The following is a 17,954-nucleotide window of genomic DNA, read 5'->3' on the forward strand; positions in this document are numbered from 1 at the left end:
ATATATATATATATATATATATATATATACTACCTTTCTATCTATTTATTTATCTATTTGTGTGTAGGGATATGAAGTACCGACAAGGTACAAAAGCATTTATTTCTGCGATACGAAATGCAGGATCTACTCTTTATTTCTCGTAGTAACAAAGGAAATACTGTTGAACGAATAGGGGAGAACTACAGCCAAGCAAGGAATATAAAGAAAAAAAAAAAGAAGGAAAAAAAAAGGAACTTTTTCTTATTGCATTCCCCAGTACGGGCATCTAAATGGATTTCTTCAGGAATAACTTATGTTTTTTTTCATTCTAATTTCTTAATTCCTTCTTTTTTTCCGATTTCACTTTATTTTTTTTTCTTTTCTTTGAACGATTGCACGTCAACGACATTTCGGTTGTGTGGCTGCTTCTGTTCTTTGTGTTTCTCACTTTGTTGATGCCTTATCTCACTCCTGCGACGGCAGATCAGCCATCAAACAGAGAAATAACAACAATAAAAAAAAAAAGAATCAATAAAACCAAATCATACAAAGGAAATATGGAGCTAAACAACCGCACAATGAAGGACATTCCTTCGCACGTGGAGCCGTTCGGGTTTGACCGGAGTAAGGTGACTCCGGGTATCATGCACTTCGGCGTTGGGCAGTTCTGCCGCGGCCATCTGATGTTGTTCGTACGTGATATTCTCCGCCTCTCCGCGAAAGAGGGTGGCCGTTACAATGACTGGGGCGTGGTGGGCGTGAATGTACCGGCAGGGCCAAGGGAAAAACAGATGGAGGTGGACTTCAAGAAACAGGACTGTCTGTATACATTCACAACACTTTCCACCGAAGGGGAGGCGAAGCATTACTTAATGGGATCCATGCTGGATTACATGTACGCCCCAGAAGAACAGGCGAAGGTGCTGCGCATGTTGAAGGATCCACGTATTAAGATTATCTCCCTCACCATCACAGAAGGTGGTTACAACATTGATGAGAAGAAGGGCGTCTTTGATCTCAAAAATCGTGACGTACAACACGACATTTGCAACCCACAAGCACCCAAAACCGTATTTGGTTACATTGTGGAGGGACTTCGCCGCCGCCGCGAGGCGGGTGTGCCGCCATTCACAATCATGTCATGTGATAACTTGCGACATAACGGTGAAGTGGCAAAGAAGGCCGTTCTCGGCTACGCAAAGGCTGTAAACCCGGAGTTGGCTGCGTGGATTAAAGCAAACGTGAAGTTTCCAAACAGCATGGTAGACCGCATCACACCCGCCACCACCCCTGACAAGCGTGAGGAACTAAACAAGATGACAGGCATTGCCGATCGCGAGCCAGTTGTGGGGGAGGACTTCTATCAATGGGTGATTGAAGATAAATTCAACAATGGCGTGCGGCCACCGTGGGATCGTGTGGGGGTTACATTCTCAACAGATGTTCCCGGTTATGAAAACGCCAAGGTGCGTATTCTGAACTCCTCACATATCCTTCTCAGCTTCCCTGCACTCCTGCTGGGTATGACGTACATCCATGAGGGCATGTGTGATCCGGATATTTACCGATTGGTGAATGAGGCACTGGAGAAGAATGTTCTTCCAACACTACGTGTACCCGACGGTGTGGATATTGTGCAGTACAAGGATAAAATTCTATCACGCTTTAAGAATGCTGGTATTGGCGATCAACTCCTTCGTGTGGCCGGTGATGGCTGCTCTAAGGTCCAAGTCTTCTGGACGGAAAACGTTACGGCTGTTCTCCGCAAGAGAATGGATCCCTCTCTCTTTGCTTTTGGCATTGCGGCCTATCTGGAGATGTTGCGCGGCAAGGATGAGAAGGGCAATGAGATTCCCATCTTTGAGCCAACTCTGCCAAAGGGATATGAGAAACTTGTGCGAAGCAGTGATTTGGCCGCCGCCCTGCAGCTCCCCGCCTTTGACTCGTGGCGGTCCATGGACCACGCACAGCTGGACCGGGATGTCGTGATGTTCCGCCAGATTATACGGAAACGCGGGGTGCGTGCGGCCATGCCGTGGAGGGTGAAGAAGCATAAGGCACACATGTAGGAGATAAAGTAGAGAAGGAAAGAGAAAACGAAAAAAGGGGGAAAAAAACTGGAGTTACCGTTTGCCCTCCCGTGCCTTTGGTTGTACTTCGATATCGTTACCTTTATTTACAACACCATCGTTCTGCCCTTCACACACCTTCGCAGTGGGACAGCAGGGTCGAGAAGTAATAGGAAGAGGAAAGACCGGAAGGAATGTGTTGAAGAGAATGAGATGGGTGGGAAATGAGTAGGCAAGACGGGAAACAAAAAAAAAAAAGAAAAAAAAGGAGAGTCTAAATAAATGGTAGAGTTATGGCAAACGGTTCCAGAAAGAGAAAAGAATGAGGGAAAAATAGATCAAGGAACTGTAGGGTGGGAGTTTGGTAGTTGATGTTTTTTACCCTCTCTTTGGGGTGTAGACAGACATTTATATGGGCATTGTCTTGGGGAAAACGTGGGGGAGTTATCAAGACAGTATTCCATGAAGAAGAAAAAAACCAAAACGTTGTTTTATTTATTGGTTCTGTTTTTCTGTGTTTAAATAGTTTTCTCTTCGCATACACAAAAATAATAATTTATTTGTTTTTCTCGGTTTGTATTTCTTCCTGTAGGGTAATTGGTGTATTATGAGTCATGTCTCGACGGAACTGCCATTAATGTTGGGGGTGGTGGTGCCTTTATCACTAATAAGTAATGCATTTAGGTTTTTCGTAATATTGTTGGTTTTTTCGTTAGGTATCACTCTACATCTGTTTACCTTACCCTATTTATTTAATTTTGTTCTGGCTACATTGTTTGTATGGTCATTTATGCATATGTGTTTTTGACCCAAAGAAACAATAAAGGGAAAAGAAAGAGATAATGTGTGTGTGTGTGTGTGTGTGTGTGTGTGTGTGTTGACGACCACCCTATTTAAGTGAAGGTAAAGCAAAACGAAAAGAGGGATGGGAGAAAAGTAACACATATCATAGGGGAAGTGCTTGTGTTTTGTTTCGTTTTTTTTACTTTGTCTCCTTAATATTGATATTGTTCTTTGTTTTAGTAGAATCTTTACTGTATCCAGTGTTTATTTTCTACTCCTTTTTTATTTTTTTATTTTTATTTTTTTGCTGAATGTGAAAACGTGTTTGTAGTTCTAAAAGAACGGATAAGAAATAGGGAAGAGCGTTGGAGAAGGAGAAGGAGAAGGAGAAGGAGAAGGAAAGAAAAGGAATTGAAGAAGTGGAGGAAACTAACGGGAAATACGAGCGGAAAAGAGGTCACTTGAAAGAAGTGAACGGAAGAGAAAAGAAGAAGAAGAAAGAAAAGAAGGAAAACTGGGAATACAGATAGGTGGAACTATTCAACGAAAGGGAAATCCCCAAGCATAAAGAAGAGAAAACGAAAGAAGAAGGTTCTTCTTGTACATCATACGTGTTACACACCGGGTATTTACATATTTACATAAGTAAATAACGAAAAGAAAGAAAGAAAGAAGAAAAGAAAAAAGGGAGGAATCAAAGAAAACAAAAATAAACAAACAAGTAAAAAGAAACAAGGAAGAGGAGCAAAAAATAAATGACTGTGGCGATAGATCTTTTCGGTTGTCCAGGCTCTGGTATCAACGAGGGATCTGTAAACTCTACAGATGCGGCCATATTTACAGAGGTACCAGAAACACCTCGTGTTTTGGCAGACTCACATTGCTATTTGGCATATACCATGAAACGCTCACAAACCCTGCGTGTTGTACAACGCTCTAATCTTTTAAAGGGTTCTCTACGTGCACATACAAAACCTATTCACGCTGTGCGATTTGTGAATTACCGCAGTAACGTTGCGGCCTCTGCTGCTGAAGGGGAGTTCTTTGTTTGGGTTGTAACAGATGACTCCGTTGGTACAGGTCGTGATGTGGAGAATGCGGAGGGTGGGGCACGTTTGAGTGTGAAGATATACTTTAAGCTGAAGGATCCAGTCACAATTCCGTGTTTCTCCTTCTTTATTAACGCAGAGAACCGACGACCGGATCTACTTATCTTGTATGATACACAAGCCGCTATTCTCAAAAGCTCTGCATTAATTGCTAAGTATGATAGGGAACCACTAGAGGCAACTCTGCGACAAAATAGTACCCCATTGCGTACACTGCAGCAGGCCGTCAGCGTCTACAACAATAACAATAATAATAATAACAACAATACCCCTGCTTTATGTGCGGTAGGCTCTGGTGGTTGGTTTGCATTCACAACAGAGCCAACGATGGTCGCTGCGTGTACATTGCAGAACCGCAATACACCATCGTGGTTGTGTTGCGGTGGTGACACTGTGCGGGCATTGCAGTTACTCGACACACCACTGGAGGAGAGCAGCACTGTACTTGTGGCGGCCACTACACAAGCCGTCTTTCAATGGACTCTCACCGGCGTCGCTGAACCAACCCTACTCCGCCGTTTTGTGGTTGGTCCAGATGCATCTATTGTTGCCATGGAAAGTTCCCGTGAGACATTTGCTGTATTTGATGATAAGAAACGAGTGGCAGTGGTGTCTGTACAGCCACCTGAGAACTTTCTGTGTACACAGTATGTTATGCCAGCACAAGTGCGTCGGGGTGGATTGTGTTTTAACCGTGTTGGTGGTGTCAGCAGTGTGTTGGTGGATATATCTGATCGACTCACGGTGTTTGTGTTAAAGGGCCCAGAGAAGAAGGGGCAAGAAACAGCTCTGCAGCTGGGACGAGAAAAACAGGAAGAATCACAAGAACAAAGAAAGAAAACAACAACAACAACAACAACAACAACAAAAGATACGGGTAGTACTCCCACTACAGATGTGAAGAAAACAACAACAACAACGACGGCATCTCCACCTCCAGCAGCCACCGGGAGTGTTGGCTCGAGAACAATTGAGGCACGTGCGGGTAGCCGAATTATTGCGAATTTGGTAAGCCAATTGGGTCTTTCCCCTTCACAAGTACACAGCGCCACCAGCAGCAATATCAATAACAATAACAATAACAATATTACTACCACCACAGGAACAACCACCACAACAACTACTACCCCTCCTGTGCCACAACGCACAAGTCCGTATCTGCACGGCAGTCGACCCGCAACAGCCGGATTGGCAGCCACTAGTGGAATAACTCCACCAGGAGCGGCACCGCCATCCTCATCGCCAGTATCAAAGATGGGAACAACAACAACAACAACAACAACAAATACCGTGAAAAAAGAGGATGCGGCTCATGTGCATAGTCCTGGAGCCCCTGCTACTACTAATGCTAATGATACGAATACTACTACTACTACTACTGCTGCTGCTGGTGGTAGTGTTAGTACTGGTAGTGGTGGCAATGCCCCGCGGCCAGCACTGCATAATGCTTCTCTTCCACAGGCTCCAACTGATGGTGTACTGGCAGCCGCTGTTTCGCAGTCTGAAGATGAAGTGCGTCAGGCATTAAAACGTCTAGAATCTGCAATGGCCAACACCTCGCAGATCCTTCAATTGGTTCCAGATACCATTCGTCGTGATCATGAACAACTTCTGAACCTCAGCTTAGAGGCACAAATGACAGAACTCCAACAACGCATGCAGAAGTTACCACAACAATCACCAAAATCACAAACACAACAACAATCTGGAAGTGGTACCAGTTCAGCTGCCTTTGATACCTACGCACTTGTGATGCTTATGGATGCCTTATCCCGTAATATTACGAAGGGTGTCACTCGTGGTGTGGAAGAATCTATAGCGACACATCTCGATCATGAGGTGCGACAGGCAATAGGAAACCGCGTTCGTAATGCGCAAAAACAAATCCTTAAGAATCGCCTGGATGAAGCCTTAAAGGAAAGTACCACTCAATTCGTCAGTCAACTGGAGCAGACCGTTCAAGGTGTGGTGCGGCGTGAACTGGCGGAGGTTCTTGGTGGAATTAACGGATCTCTAAAGGCGTTGGAGCTTGAGAACAGCGCACTGCAGCGGGAATTGAATGTAGTGATGTCCAGTGGAGTGGTGGAGGAAATGCAGCGTATGCGGGAGGAACTGCGTACACTGCGGGAGACGGTGATGAGTCGTCAAACAGCCGCGAATGGATCTGCCATGCACGCCACCAGTACATTTCAAGGACGACGACCGGCTCCAGAAACTATTATGTCCACCACACTTTCTCTTATGCGAGAACAACAACAATATAATCATGCATTGCAGTATTTACTCCAATGTCATCAACCCCCACTGGTACTGCAGTTCTTCACAACACTCAGTCATGATTATGAGAACACGTACTCCGATCTCATTGAGGACACGAGTATCTCAAATGATGTGTGGTGTCAAGTTTTATTGCAACTCGTAGAGGCGGCAGGGGCGTCCACCGCAACGGAAATGCAGCGGGAAGTGGTGGTGAGTTTCGCCGTGGATATTCTCTCAGAGCGGGAACGCATGTTGGGTAGTACACATGGTAAGAAAGTCACCACCGCCATGCGGGATTTTGCAAGGAACGTAAAGGAGACGGTAACAAAGGCAGATTTTCTGCAGAGTCTAAAGAACTTGGAAAAGTTACTGCAGTAAGAAAGAAGAAAAAATAAAAATAAAAATAAAGAAGAAGGTAGCAGTTATAATCAAGGTAAAAAAGAAAAAAAAAGAAAAGAAGATGAAAAACAAAACAAAAGGAGAAATACGTACACCTATATATATATATATATATATATATATATATATAGTTGATGGAGTGTGAATGAGAAACGTGGAAGGTGAAAGAATGAAGAAAAAAAGAAGAAATATACAGTGTTTACACTCATAACCAAAAAGAAAAAGGAGGTTTAAAAATGAATTACGAAAAAGAAAAAGAAGAATAATGAAAATTGCAGTAGACGCCAAGAACTAGACAAGAGCGAGAGAGAGAGAGAGAGGAGAAATACTCTTTAGGTTAGTACTTAAATAGAGATATTATTTGATGATGTACGAGACAGATAGCTCTTTCTGGTTGATGCAACACAAGCAAAATTAACACTCAAAATAAATGCTTTTCAAGAGGGAAATAATAAATATAAAACAACATGGAATGAAAGTATGGATAATAATAATAATAATAGTAATAATAAAGAAGGAGTAAACAGCTGTATATGTTCTTTTCTTTTCTTTTCTATCTTTCTCTCTTGATGTTGTTTCTTTTTTTTTTTTTTTAATTCCTGAAATGTGTTGTTTCTTTTTCTTTTTTTTGTTTTTCTCTTTTTCTTTCTTGATTCATTGCTTCTCTACATTTGTTAGAGTTTCTTTGAATAGAAGAAGAAGTGATGGAGGAAATGTGTTGTCGTTTATGATTATGATTGTTATTGTGGATATTCGTATAGGTGGTGTTTGGTCGTATGATAGTAGTGGAGGTTAGGATAAATAACAGCAATAAGAAAAATAAATAAATAAATATATATATATATATATATTCCTATAGATGGGATGTATCTACATGGCAGTTGAATGCCTTTTGTATAGCCACGTCTATGTGTTTGTGTGTGCATATATATATACATATGTCTGTGTGTGTGCCTTATGGAGAGGCATTGTGTATGCTCTTTTTCAATGTTTTCTTTCTTGTTTTCGTTGTTTTTTTTTTTTTTTTTTTTTTTGTTGTTGTTTTCTTTTTATCTTTTTTTTCTCTGTTTATTTTGCAGCGGAAGGCGTGGCAAAAAAAAAAAAAAAGGCACTGCCGTGTGTGTGTTTATTAAATTCGTTTTTTTCTTTTTTCTAAATATTTACACTTTTTATTATATCTATCTATATATGGATAGATATTGATTGATTTTCTCCAATCATTACATCCATTGGGGGGATTGGTAGTAGAGTACTCTTGTGTAGATCTATAAATTAATCATTCTTCTTTTCTTTTTCTCTTCTTTTCTTTTATATATTTATATAGTTTTTTTTTTTCTTTCTTTCTTTCTTCCGTGAGGGTTTCCTCTCTCCCTCTCTCTTTCTTTCTTTCTTTCTCTCTTTCTCTCTATCTTTTTATTTCAAACATTCATTCATTCATTTATTTATTCATTCATTCTCGCCTAGATGCAACGCACACTACGCCGATGTCCACCGTTGCTTATACTCACTACATGGCGCCGGACTGTTTGGAGTAAGGCGCACAGTACTACCGTTCACAGCAGCAGCAGTAATAATAATAATAATAATAATAATAATAATAATAATAATAATAGTGATAGTAATAGTGTTATTGTTGTTGGGGGAAATATAGAGACAACGGCATTGCGGGAGGCCCGCCGATTCGCCTCTTCAATGATAACAAAGCGGAAAATTCGAAGTAAGACAACACGTGTAGCGGCCACTAGAGTTAACGCGGAAACCACAAGACGACAAACACAAGAAGGAAAAAAAGAAGAAGAAAAGGAAGAAAAGGAAGAAAAAGAACAAAAAGAAAAAGAACAAAAAGAAAAAGAACAAAAAGAAAAACAACAACAACGTGTGGAGATGATGCATAGAGAAGAAGAAACTGTGGTAAAGGCAGCAGCAGCAGCCATGGTAGCGGAGGCAGACTTGATTCAACAAAAATATATGAATAGTAATCCAGTCTATAGTAATAGCAACAACAACAACAAGAGGAACAACAACAACAACACCAATATTAATAATAATAACAACAGCAACAACAACAATGATAATCCCAATGGGACCCCTACTCCAGTTACTCCTACAACAACAACAACAACAACAACAACAATAACCGAAAGCAGTGAAGTTAATACTGCTGCTGCTGAAATAGGTTCTCTGTTAGATCTTGAAAACCCACTCAATCTACGCTTAGCAACTCTTATGCAACAACATGGAAAGGCATTTCGTGCCATTGCAGTCACCTATTCCACAAAGCGAGATTATAACTTTGAAATTGATTTCACAGATATTGCCTCTGGGGTAACTCTGCAGTGTAAACTAGATAAGGTGCGAACAGTTTACATGTCGTGGGTTCGTCAATTCCACGCGGCGTGGGTTGTGTTGTTTGTGCCTACACTCTCAACAGCAAATTCAACACTTTTGGAAAATGCGATATTATTTGGTGGAATTGGTAGAAGTGGTGTGACTACTTCTACTCCTGAAGGTATGAAAGGAGGAAATAAAGAATTTGAAGAACCAGATCATATTCTTTTATCCTATACCAAGATGCGAGAAGTACTTTGTAAAGTTAAACGTGATGAACAGGTGAATAGTGAATTACTTAGTAATGCCGTACTAAATGCCTATGCAGATGATTGGAAGAATTTCATTCACTCTCCTAATTCCTGTTCTCCCATGGCTGTAGTAACGGCGGCCTTTGACTTTCGACTCACACCTGGACAATCACCACTTAACAAATCACTCCTACACGCACAACTCTCATCCGCCGCTACAGCCCTACAACCACCTGGTAAACGCAGTACACTATCATCATCATCATCATCATCATCACGTACATCGACGGCTTCTATGAATACAACAGCTGCGGCTGCTGTTGTTTCTAGTAGTAGTAGTGGAGGAGGAAAGAAAGAATCTTGGATGTTGGTATTTGTATCTGCTCCTTTGGTGAGTGCATCTTCTAATGCTAATGCTGCTGCTCTTACTACCGTACCACCCATGCAAGACCTTCTCACAGGTGAGTTTGTAGAACCACTATTGCTTAGTGAAAGGAATGTGATTTATATTATTGGTACAGGTACAGCAGCGGAATGCTTTGCACAGTTTCCACTTGTACGAAAAGGTAAACAAAAGGTTTCCATTCTTTTACAAGATATAGAAAATCAATTAGGACTACGACGAATTAACCGACCCACACTTACCACCACACTTGTACAAGCATTAGATCTCTTTTCACGCTATACATGGATAGGATTAATGCAGCCAGAGGATGGCACACTGCGAGTCCCGCGATCTCCCAACACATTCGTTACTTTACATAGACGCTCCGTTACTTGTGAGAGTGTTCCAAACTTTTTGGAATCATTAGTTTCCAAAGGCCATCATCTCTCCATCTCTGGTGGTGGTATGCATACAGATACTAGCGGAGGAGGGGCAATGGCACAAGGGAAATTAAATCGACGATTGGATGAACATATTAAAGCCATTTTTAATAATAATGGACGATTGGAACGGGAAAAGGCATGGCGTACAAAATTACGGAATTGTGGTTGTTTCTTTGTAGAAGTGAAATCTGCAAATGTAACGGCAGCACGTCGTGCGGATAATCCTTTCTCTGCTCGTAATGGTATTGTAGAGTTTCATGGTCAATTATGGCCCTCACTGGATGGGGATAGTGGGAAGAAATCACCACCTGTAGAAACTTTAACGGCGAAATTCAATGCGAATGGGGATGTGAAATCCTTTGTAGATCCTAAATCTTGTATTCCAGAGAATTTACCCACAGAAAGTGAAAATGGATTAGAAAAGAAACATAAACCTCAACAATTGGCTTCAGGTGGTATTATTATCGCATGGGATGTAAAACGGGTTCTCTTATTTCTTCGTGATAGTGAAAAACTACGAGAGTTTCTTCAGAATGGTGGTCGTATTTGGTGTGCGCAGTATGCACAGTATCTTTTACGAGGATTTAATCACGATAATTTAGTTACCATGGAACGAACTCTTTTACAGTATAATATGGGACAAGGTAAACTACATTCTCTTGAGAAGCTTAAAATGATATTTGAAAAACAATTAGATATCGCTGTAAATACACGTCAACTTATTTCTATTTTACATCGTATGGATGGATTACTCGCTGCTACAGAGATGGAAATACGTGGTTTACAACTTGCTAATCAAGGAGAAATAACAAAATTTTCTCAACAGTTAAAAACAACACATGAGAAATTAGAAAAACTTGTAAATGAGAAAATTATGGAGTTTACTACTAGTATGGATGATGAAGTACGAAAAAGAATTAACTTTCGATCTCCACAAGATATTAGTACTATCATATATGGTGGAGCGCTTTGTCGTCATTTAAATTCTCGTTATCTCTCACCTCAACAGGCAAAAACACCCGTAACGGCAATATTACCTCATGCAGTTTGCCGTGTAACAGGAACACCCATACCAGATGCTTATACACAACCGGAAACTCTCTTGGGATTAACAGGAACTACTAGCAATGGAAATATTGTTAGTAGTAGTAGTAGTAGTAATAAACGCGGAGCGTCTGGTCTCAAAGAGGCATCTGTACGTTCAGCTTTATCGGCCATAGAAAAATATACTGCACGAAGTACAATAGATAATCTTTTTAATTGTACAGCAGTTGTGGTGGTAACATGTAAAGTGCGACCTGGTAATTTTCTTGAAGCCTTTTCTTTATATTGTCCCAGTAGTGATAGTGAGGATGAACTAAGATATAATATTGCTATTGATGATGTGGTTCCTGTAACGGATGAACCTGAATTATTGACTGTAATTCAATTAAAGGAAAAAATTGCTCACTATAAACCCTTACGGGCCTTACAACCATTGAAAAAACATGGGAAGAAAAGTTATGATTTGCGTAATCTTCTTATTCTCACAAACTGTGTTCATGATAAACTCACTGTGTTAGTAGAGACTGGTATTGTGCATACTATAGCAGAAACTGTACTTGGCCGAAATATGGATGAAGGAGGAAATCTCCCACTTGAACGTGTTTGTTTCTGTGATCTCTATCGTGCCTTTCCACCTCCTGGACAGGGAAGTGATAGTTTTGAGAATGACTTTATGGGTCTTGTAGATGCTGCGGAACATGCCGGATTTTCTGCCCGCTCTAACTGGGAAGCTGCTGCCCGTGAGTTTATTACCCCCATTACTACTACTACTACTACTACTAATAATAATAATAATAATAATAATAATAATAAACATTGCAGCAAAGGAGGTGATGGGGTGGCAGCGGCTATTAAAGCGCTCATCTCACACTGCGCCGCAACTGCCGGCACCTCACGTGATCCTTTTCGCAGCACCCACCCGCTTCCATGTGTGTTGAACACTGGAAAGTGTAATTCACATCCACAGGAACGGGCCTCTACGCGGGGTTTATTGTGGATCGTCACACCTGCAAAACTTCATCCCATGTTGTATAGATGTTTGCGTGGACGTAATGCCTCCTCAGGGGCTGATGCTATTGAACGTATTACTGTTTTACTCTCCGCAGAAAGACAAATTGATCTCTCCTTCTTTAAAGCACTTCAGCAATTACGATTTACAGAAAAGAAAATGCAATTATTTGAAGAAGGTGCCTTATTCCGTGCGGTGTTGCCAGAATGTCGGGATCGTGTACATGGTGAACTCTGTCATGTTGTGACTGCGACTGGTCGTCTCTCATCTCAATCACCAAATTTACAAAATATTCCAAGAGAAGAAGATTTACGTCGTCTTATTGTATCCCGGTTTGGAAGTGTTAATGGACGTATGATAGAGGCGGATTATAGTCAATTGGAAGTTGTTGTGTTAGCAGCACTTAGTCGAGATACTCGTATGTTGCAAGAACTACGAGATAAGGTGGATTTTCATTGTCTTCGTGTGGCTTTAATGACAAAGGAACCTTATGAAGATGTGGTTCGAAAAGCCAAACGAGAAAAAGATCCTCATTATATTCAATTACGTCAACAAGCAAAGACTTTCTCTTTCCAACGGCAATATGGTGCTGGTATTAATACAATTGCAACCACAACAGGATTAACAGAACAGGAAGTGGAAAGACTGATTGCGGCAGAAGAACAACATTATAAAGAACTTGGTCGTTATTATCGATTGGTAACAGACTGTGTAGAGGCTGGAGCCGATCGACTACTACGCTTACGAACATTGGATGCTCCCACATGGGCTCCTGCAATGCGACGGATGATATTATTAACAGAACCTATGCGTTACTTTGTAGTTCCTACTGGAAGTAAATTTGATTTTACAAAAGATCGAAAGAGTATTCCAAGATTAAAGAATTATCCTGTACAAGGATTGGCGGGTGAAATTGTACAAATTATGTGTGGAAAAATTATCCGACGGTTTTATGAACGACATAATTATAATAATAAGGCTTTTCTAGTGAATACGGTACATGATTGTGTGTGGATTGATGCCCATGCGTCAGTGGCAGATGAAGTTATGCATGATGTCTCTACTATTATGTCATCTACATCAGAAGCGATTGGTAGTTTATGGCCTGATATCAAACTGGATGTGCCTTTTAACGCTGATGTTCATATTGGACCTTCTCTGGGAGAACTCTCAAAATAAATGGGAGTTATTATTATTATTATTATTATTATTATTATTATTATTATTATTATTATACATTACATACATACATTACATACATATACCGTTATTTGAGAGTTATTATCTTTTTTTTTATTTTGCTGTGGATGCTTGTAGTTTGAATGCTGAAGAGAAAAAAGAAAAAAATTAACCAGAGAGAGAAAGAGAAAAATATATATATACAAGAGGATGAAGGGTTTTGCTGAAGGAACCCTCTCTCGCCGCGTTATTATTGCTGTTGTTGTGGTTGTTCTTGTTAACGTACTTTTGTGTTTGGTCGTATTTCTTTAGGGTCTCTTCTCTATTCCTTAAGAGAAGACTCTTTCAATTACCATAGAGTGTTATGAAAAACGGAAGGAAAGGTGAACGATGAGTTGTTGATTTTTTTCTTTTTTATCATTATCATTATTTCTTTGATATTACTATTGTTGGACTCATTTAACAGGGAGAAGACTGAAGAGAAGGCAATGAGAAGGATGTTTGAAAAAGAGAGAAAGAAAAAATAAAGGGAAGGGGCGGAACTGGGGATTGAAGTGAAAGAGGAAAAAAGAAAAAAAAAGAAAGGAAATGAATTAAAAGAAAAGAAAAAAAGTTTTTTTTTTCTTATTTGAATGAAAGTGTAGGGGGAGAGAGAAACCTGTAGAGAGTAACATTGAGGAAACAGGTGATGTTGTTGTTGTTTTTTTCTCTTTCTCCTTTAACTTTTCCTTTTTCCCATTCCCTTCTTTTTCTTTTTTTTCCTTTTTGCTATTGTCGTCTTTCTCACTGTGTAATTTCACTCTTCTCACCTTTATGGACAACTGTACCGTTTCTGGCTCAGGTAGGTTTTCTTTATTGGCTGTGCTTCCCTTCATATGGTTGTTTTTCTTTGTATTTACGTTCCTCATGGTTGTTATCATTATCATTATTGTTATTATTATGATTATTTACTCTTTGTTGTTTTTGTTTTTTTTTTTTTTTTTTTACTCATATATCCACTCTCCCCTTCTTTTTCTTTCCTTCCTTTCCTTTCCTTGTGTACCTATGTTTATTTAGATTCGTACAGCAGTTTTATTATTATTATTATTATTTCCTTATACACATTGAAAAGTATGTCCACCACTACAACAACAACAACAACACCGCCGCTGCTCTTTAAAGACACGGAACAACTTGTTGCGAAATGTATGTCGTTGGGTCTCATTATGCGGCGAGGCCCACACGATGTCACTCACGCCTCCGTAACTCTGCAGCCAATGCCAATACCCCGCGCGGAGTACACCGCCTTATGTGAAGAGCAGCCATTATGGAATGAGGCGGTGGATAACACCGCACGGAATTTTGAATTTCTACGCGATGCCCTGCGAGAGACCGCAGCGAGTGATACGGGATTTACCGGCCGGCTGCTGGAGATACTGCAGAAAGTCTATCTTGGCAGTGAACCCTATCAATCCATCATGTTGGGTGTATTTCGCACAGACTATATGCGGAGTGTCTCGGCAGCGGAGTGGAAGAATGTGGAGATCAACACAATCAGTTGCTCCTTCGCAGGATTATCACCACTCGTGACGGAGTTTCATAAACATATCGCGGCTTATCAATCTGCTCTGCAAGGTGAAAGTTCTAATCACCACAATCCTCATCATCATCATCATAATAATAACAATAAGAAGAAGAGTTCTGAAGTGCATGGGGTGTTGGAGCGGAGTTCATCTGCGAAGGAAGTACCGGAGGCTATTGCCGCAGCCGTACAGGTGTGGTCTGAACAACAAAACTTTGAAGCCCTTCGAGCCTCGCATCTCTCATCGCATTCAACAGAATTAAAGCCACCGATTGTATTGGTGGTGGTTCAGGAGAATGAACGGAATACCGGTGATCAATATGCTTTATTGTTTGAAATTTTGGAATCCCATGGTATTATCTCTATGCGGCGAACACTAGAGGAACTTCGCACAAGTATGGAATTACATTCTACTTCCAATGGATTACCACTTGCTGTGGTGGATGGTCAATTTCCAGTTGCGGTGGCTTACTTTCGCAGTACTTATATACCTGCCGATTTACCAAATGAGTCTGCATGGGCTACACGTCTGGCATTGGAACGCAGCAGTGCGATTAAATGCCCAAGTGTACCATATCATCTTCTTACATTTAAGAAATTACAACAATTATTATGTGATGTGGATAAGGTGCTTATCCCGATTGCATTTAAAGGAGATGTTAAAAAGGCAGAATTACTACAGCGACACTTTATGCCACAATATACACTTAACCCAGCGGAAGTGGGAGAGGCGGCTGTAGAAGAAATTATTCGTACGGCTCTTCAACGGCCTGGACAGTTTGTTCTCAAACCACAATTAGAGGGTGGTGGTAATCTTCTCGCCGGTGAAGAGATGTGTACAGCATTGAAGGTTAGTAAAGAGGAGGATCCTCATCGGTATAATAAGGTACGACGTGAATATATATTAATGGCTCATATTGATTATCCAATCTCCTCCGGTGCATTTCTGGTACATGAAAAACTCGTCCAGTTGGAGCATAATATGTGTTCAGAACTTGGTATCTACGGTGTTATCCTCAGTGATGGCAACAAGAATAATAATAATAATAATAATAATAATAATAATAATAATAATAATAATAATAATAATAATAATAATAATAATACTGGTGTTGTTATTCTACGCAACTCCAGTGCTGGTTATATTGTACGATCGAAGCCTGCTAATGTGGAAGATGGTGGTGTAATGGCGGGTGTTGCCGCCCTGGACTCGCTGACACTAATATGAAAAGGAGTAAATGAGCGAAAAAAAAAAAAAAAGAAAAAAGAAAGGAAACAACAGAGTGGGTAGGAACTTACTACTAAACTACCTCTGTTTTGTTTTTTGTTTTTTTGTTTTTAATTTCTTCCTTTTTTTTCAATACAATTTGCCAAAACAAAAGTGCGTGGGTAGAAACGATGGAATTATGTGTATTATCAGCATTCCTTATTACCTCTACTATTATTGTGATTTCTATGATTTTCTCTCTTTCTCTCTGTGTGTCTGTATGTGTTTTTTTCTTGTATGATTATCATTATGTTCTTCCCCTTGTTGAATTTAATCCTCTTTTTTTTTTTGTTTTCTCTTACCAGCATCTATTCCGTTATTCACAGCAAGTAAAACACATACACATTAATAAGTACACACAGTGACATGTATATTCATATATGTGTGTGGGGCAAACATTGCTTTTCTTATCAACTAGTGGGCAGTCAGCTGCATATTTGTTCTTTTTTCCATGGACAACTGCGGCGTTACCCCGCTTGGAGATTTCCAACTATCATAATTTATCCCTCTAATGGCCCTTCCTTCACGGTTAGTGAAACCCAAATGATAATAATGATGATTCCTTATCTCGATTCGACAGAACAATAGATGCTGTAAAATACATATCCGCAGAGAAGTCTGATATATACTCTTCTTTTTCCCCTCCTTTGTTTACTAATTGGTTTAATTACACCTACTTCATCTTGCAGTCGCACATACATACATATATAAAGAAGTATATATATAAACTAGTGGGCAGTCAGCTGCATATTCGTTCTTTTTTCCATGAACAACTGCGGCGTTACCCCGCTTGGAGATTTCCAACTATCATAATTTCTCTCTCTAATGGCCCTTCCTTCACGGTTAGTGAACCCCAAATGATAATAATGATGATTCTTTATCTCGATTCGACAGAACAATAGATGCTGTAAAATACATATCCGCAGAGAAGTCTGATATATACTCTTCTTTTTTCCCCTCCTTTGTTTACTAATTGGTTTAATTACACCTACTTCATCTTGCAGTCGCACATACATAAAGAAGTATATATATAAACTAGTGGGCAGTCAGCTGCATATTCGTTCTTTTTCCATGGACAACTGCGGCGTTACCCCGCTTGAAGATTTCCAACTATCATAATTTCTTTCTCTAATGGCCCTTCCTTCACGGTTAGTGAAACCCAAATGATAATAATGATGATTCTTTATCTCGATTCGACAGAACAATAGATGCTGTAAAATACATATCCGCAGAGAAGTCTGATATATACTCTTCTTTTTTCCCCTCCTTTGTTTACTAATTGATTATATTTTCCTTTTTTGTTGTTAAACTTGCATGGAAAGGAACCAAAAAAAAAAAAAAGAAAGAAAGAGAAAAGGGCGCTGAAAGGGGTTATTTACCTTCGCCATGGTTCACTCAGACATTATTGCATTATAAAAGAAAAGAAAAATGACTCTTTCTTTCTTTCTCTCTTTCTTTTCTTTCTTTCTTTCTTTGTTTTTTTCCTCTAGTTGGTTAGATCCAATTATCTGAATCAAGGAAGTAGGTGTTACATTTCTCGTGTAAAATGCCTCCTCGCTTTTCAAAGACCGCCGGCAGCACACCCTTCACGCAGAGAGCTCTCAACATCTTTCAAACGTACAGACGCGATATCTTTTTTTCTCTGGTGGCTCTTCTCGCGCTGGGAATTGTCGCCCGCCGGGAGATGATGGTGAACGGCGTGTTGGGCCGCCCAGAGCGGGTGGAGGTGATGCCGCGCGTGGAGCGGGAGTTCGGGAAGAGTGGACAGAGAAGAGGTGGTGGGGCAGCGGAGTAATCTCTGATCTCTGTAGGCGATGAAGAAGAATAAATGAATGAATGAATGAAGGAGTTTATATATATATATATATATATATATATATATATAT

General features: G+C 40.2%; 4 protein-coding genes across 4 annotated transcripts; all 4 read left to right on the forward strand.

Moving 5' to 3' along the window:
- Positions 1 to 539: 539 nt before the first annotated feature.
- TM35_000291650 (polyol:NADP oxidoreductase) lies at positions 540 to 2,051 on the forward strand (the record flags this gene model as incomplete). The annotated part of the gene is made up of 1 exon (XM_029028322.1): positions 540 to 2,051. The coding sequence occupies one exon, from the start codon at positions 540 to 542 to the stop codon at positions 2,049 to 2,051; it is 1,512 nt and encodes a 503-aa protein (XP_028880349.1).
- Positions 2,052 to 3,589: 1,538 nt separating this feature from the next.
- On the forward strand, positions 3,590 to 6,580 carry TM35_000291660 (putative immunodominant antigen, putative,tc40 antigen-like; the record flags this gene model as incomplete). Its single annotated transcript, XM_029028323.1, has 1 exon — positions 3,590 to 6,580. The coding sequence occupies one exon, from the start codon at positions 3,590 to 3,592 to the stop codon at positions 6,578 to 6,580; it is 2,991 nt and encodes a 996-aa protein (XP_028880350.1).
- Positions 6,581 to 8,065: 1,485 nt separating this feature from the next.
- TM35_000291670 (putative mitochondrial DNA polymerase I protein C) lies at positions 8,066 to 13,240 on the forward strand (the record flags this gene model as incomplete). The annotated part of the gene is made up of 1 exon (XM_029028324.1): positions 8,066 to 13,240. The coding sequence occupies one exon, from the start codon at positions 8,066 to 8,068 to the stop codon at positions 13,238 to 13,240; it is 5,175 nt and encodes a 1,724-aa protein (XP_028880351.1).
- A 1,112-nt stretch (positions 13,241 to 14,352) lies between these two features.
- Positions 14,353 to 16,029, forward strand: TM35_000291680 (putative glutathione synthetase; the record flags this gene model as incomplete). The annotated part of the gene is made up of 1 exon (XM_029028325.1): positions 14,353 to 16,029. The coding sequence occupies one exon, from the start codon at positions 14,353 to 14,355 to the stop codon at positions 16,027 to 16,029; it is 1,677 nt and encodes a 558-aa protein (XP_028880352.1).
- Between the last annotated feature and the right edge of the window lie 1,925 nt (positions 16,030 to 17,954).

This window comes from Trypanosoma theileri (genome assembly GCF_002087225.1).
Source record: "Trypanosoma theileri isolate Edinburgh chromosome Unknown TM35_Tth_29_V1, whole genome shotgun sequence".
In the NCBI taxonomy this organism is placed as follows: Eukaryota; Euglenozoa; class Kinetoplastea; order Trypanosomatida; family Trypanosomatidae; genus Trypanosoma; species Trypanosoma theileri.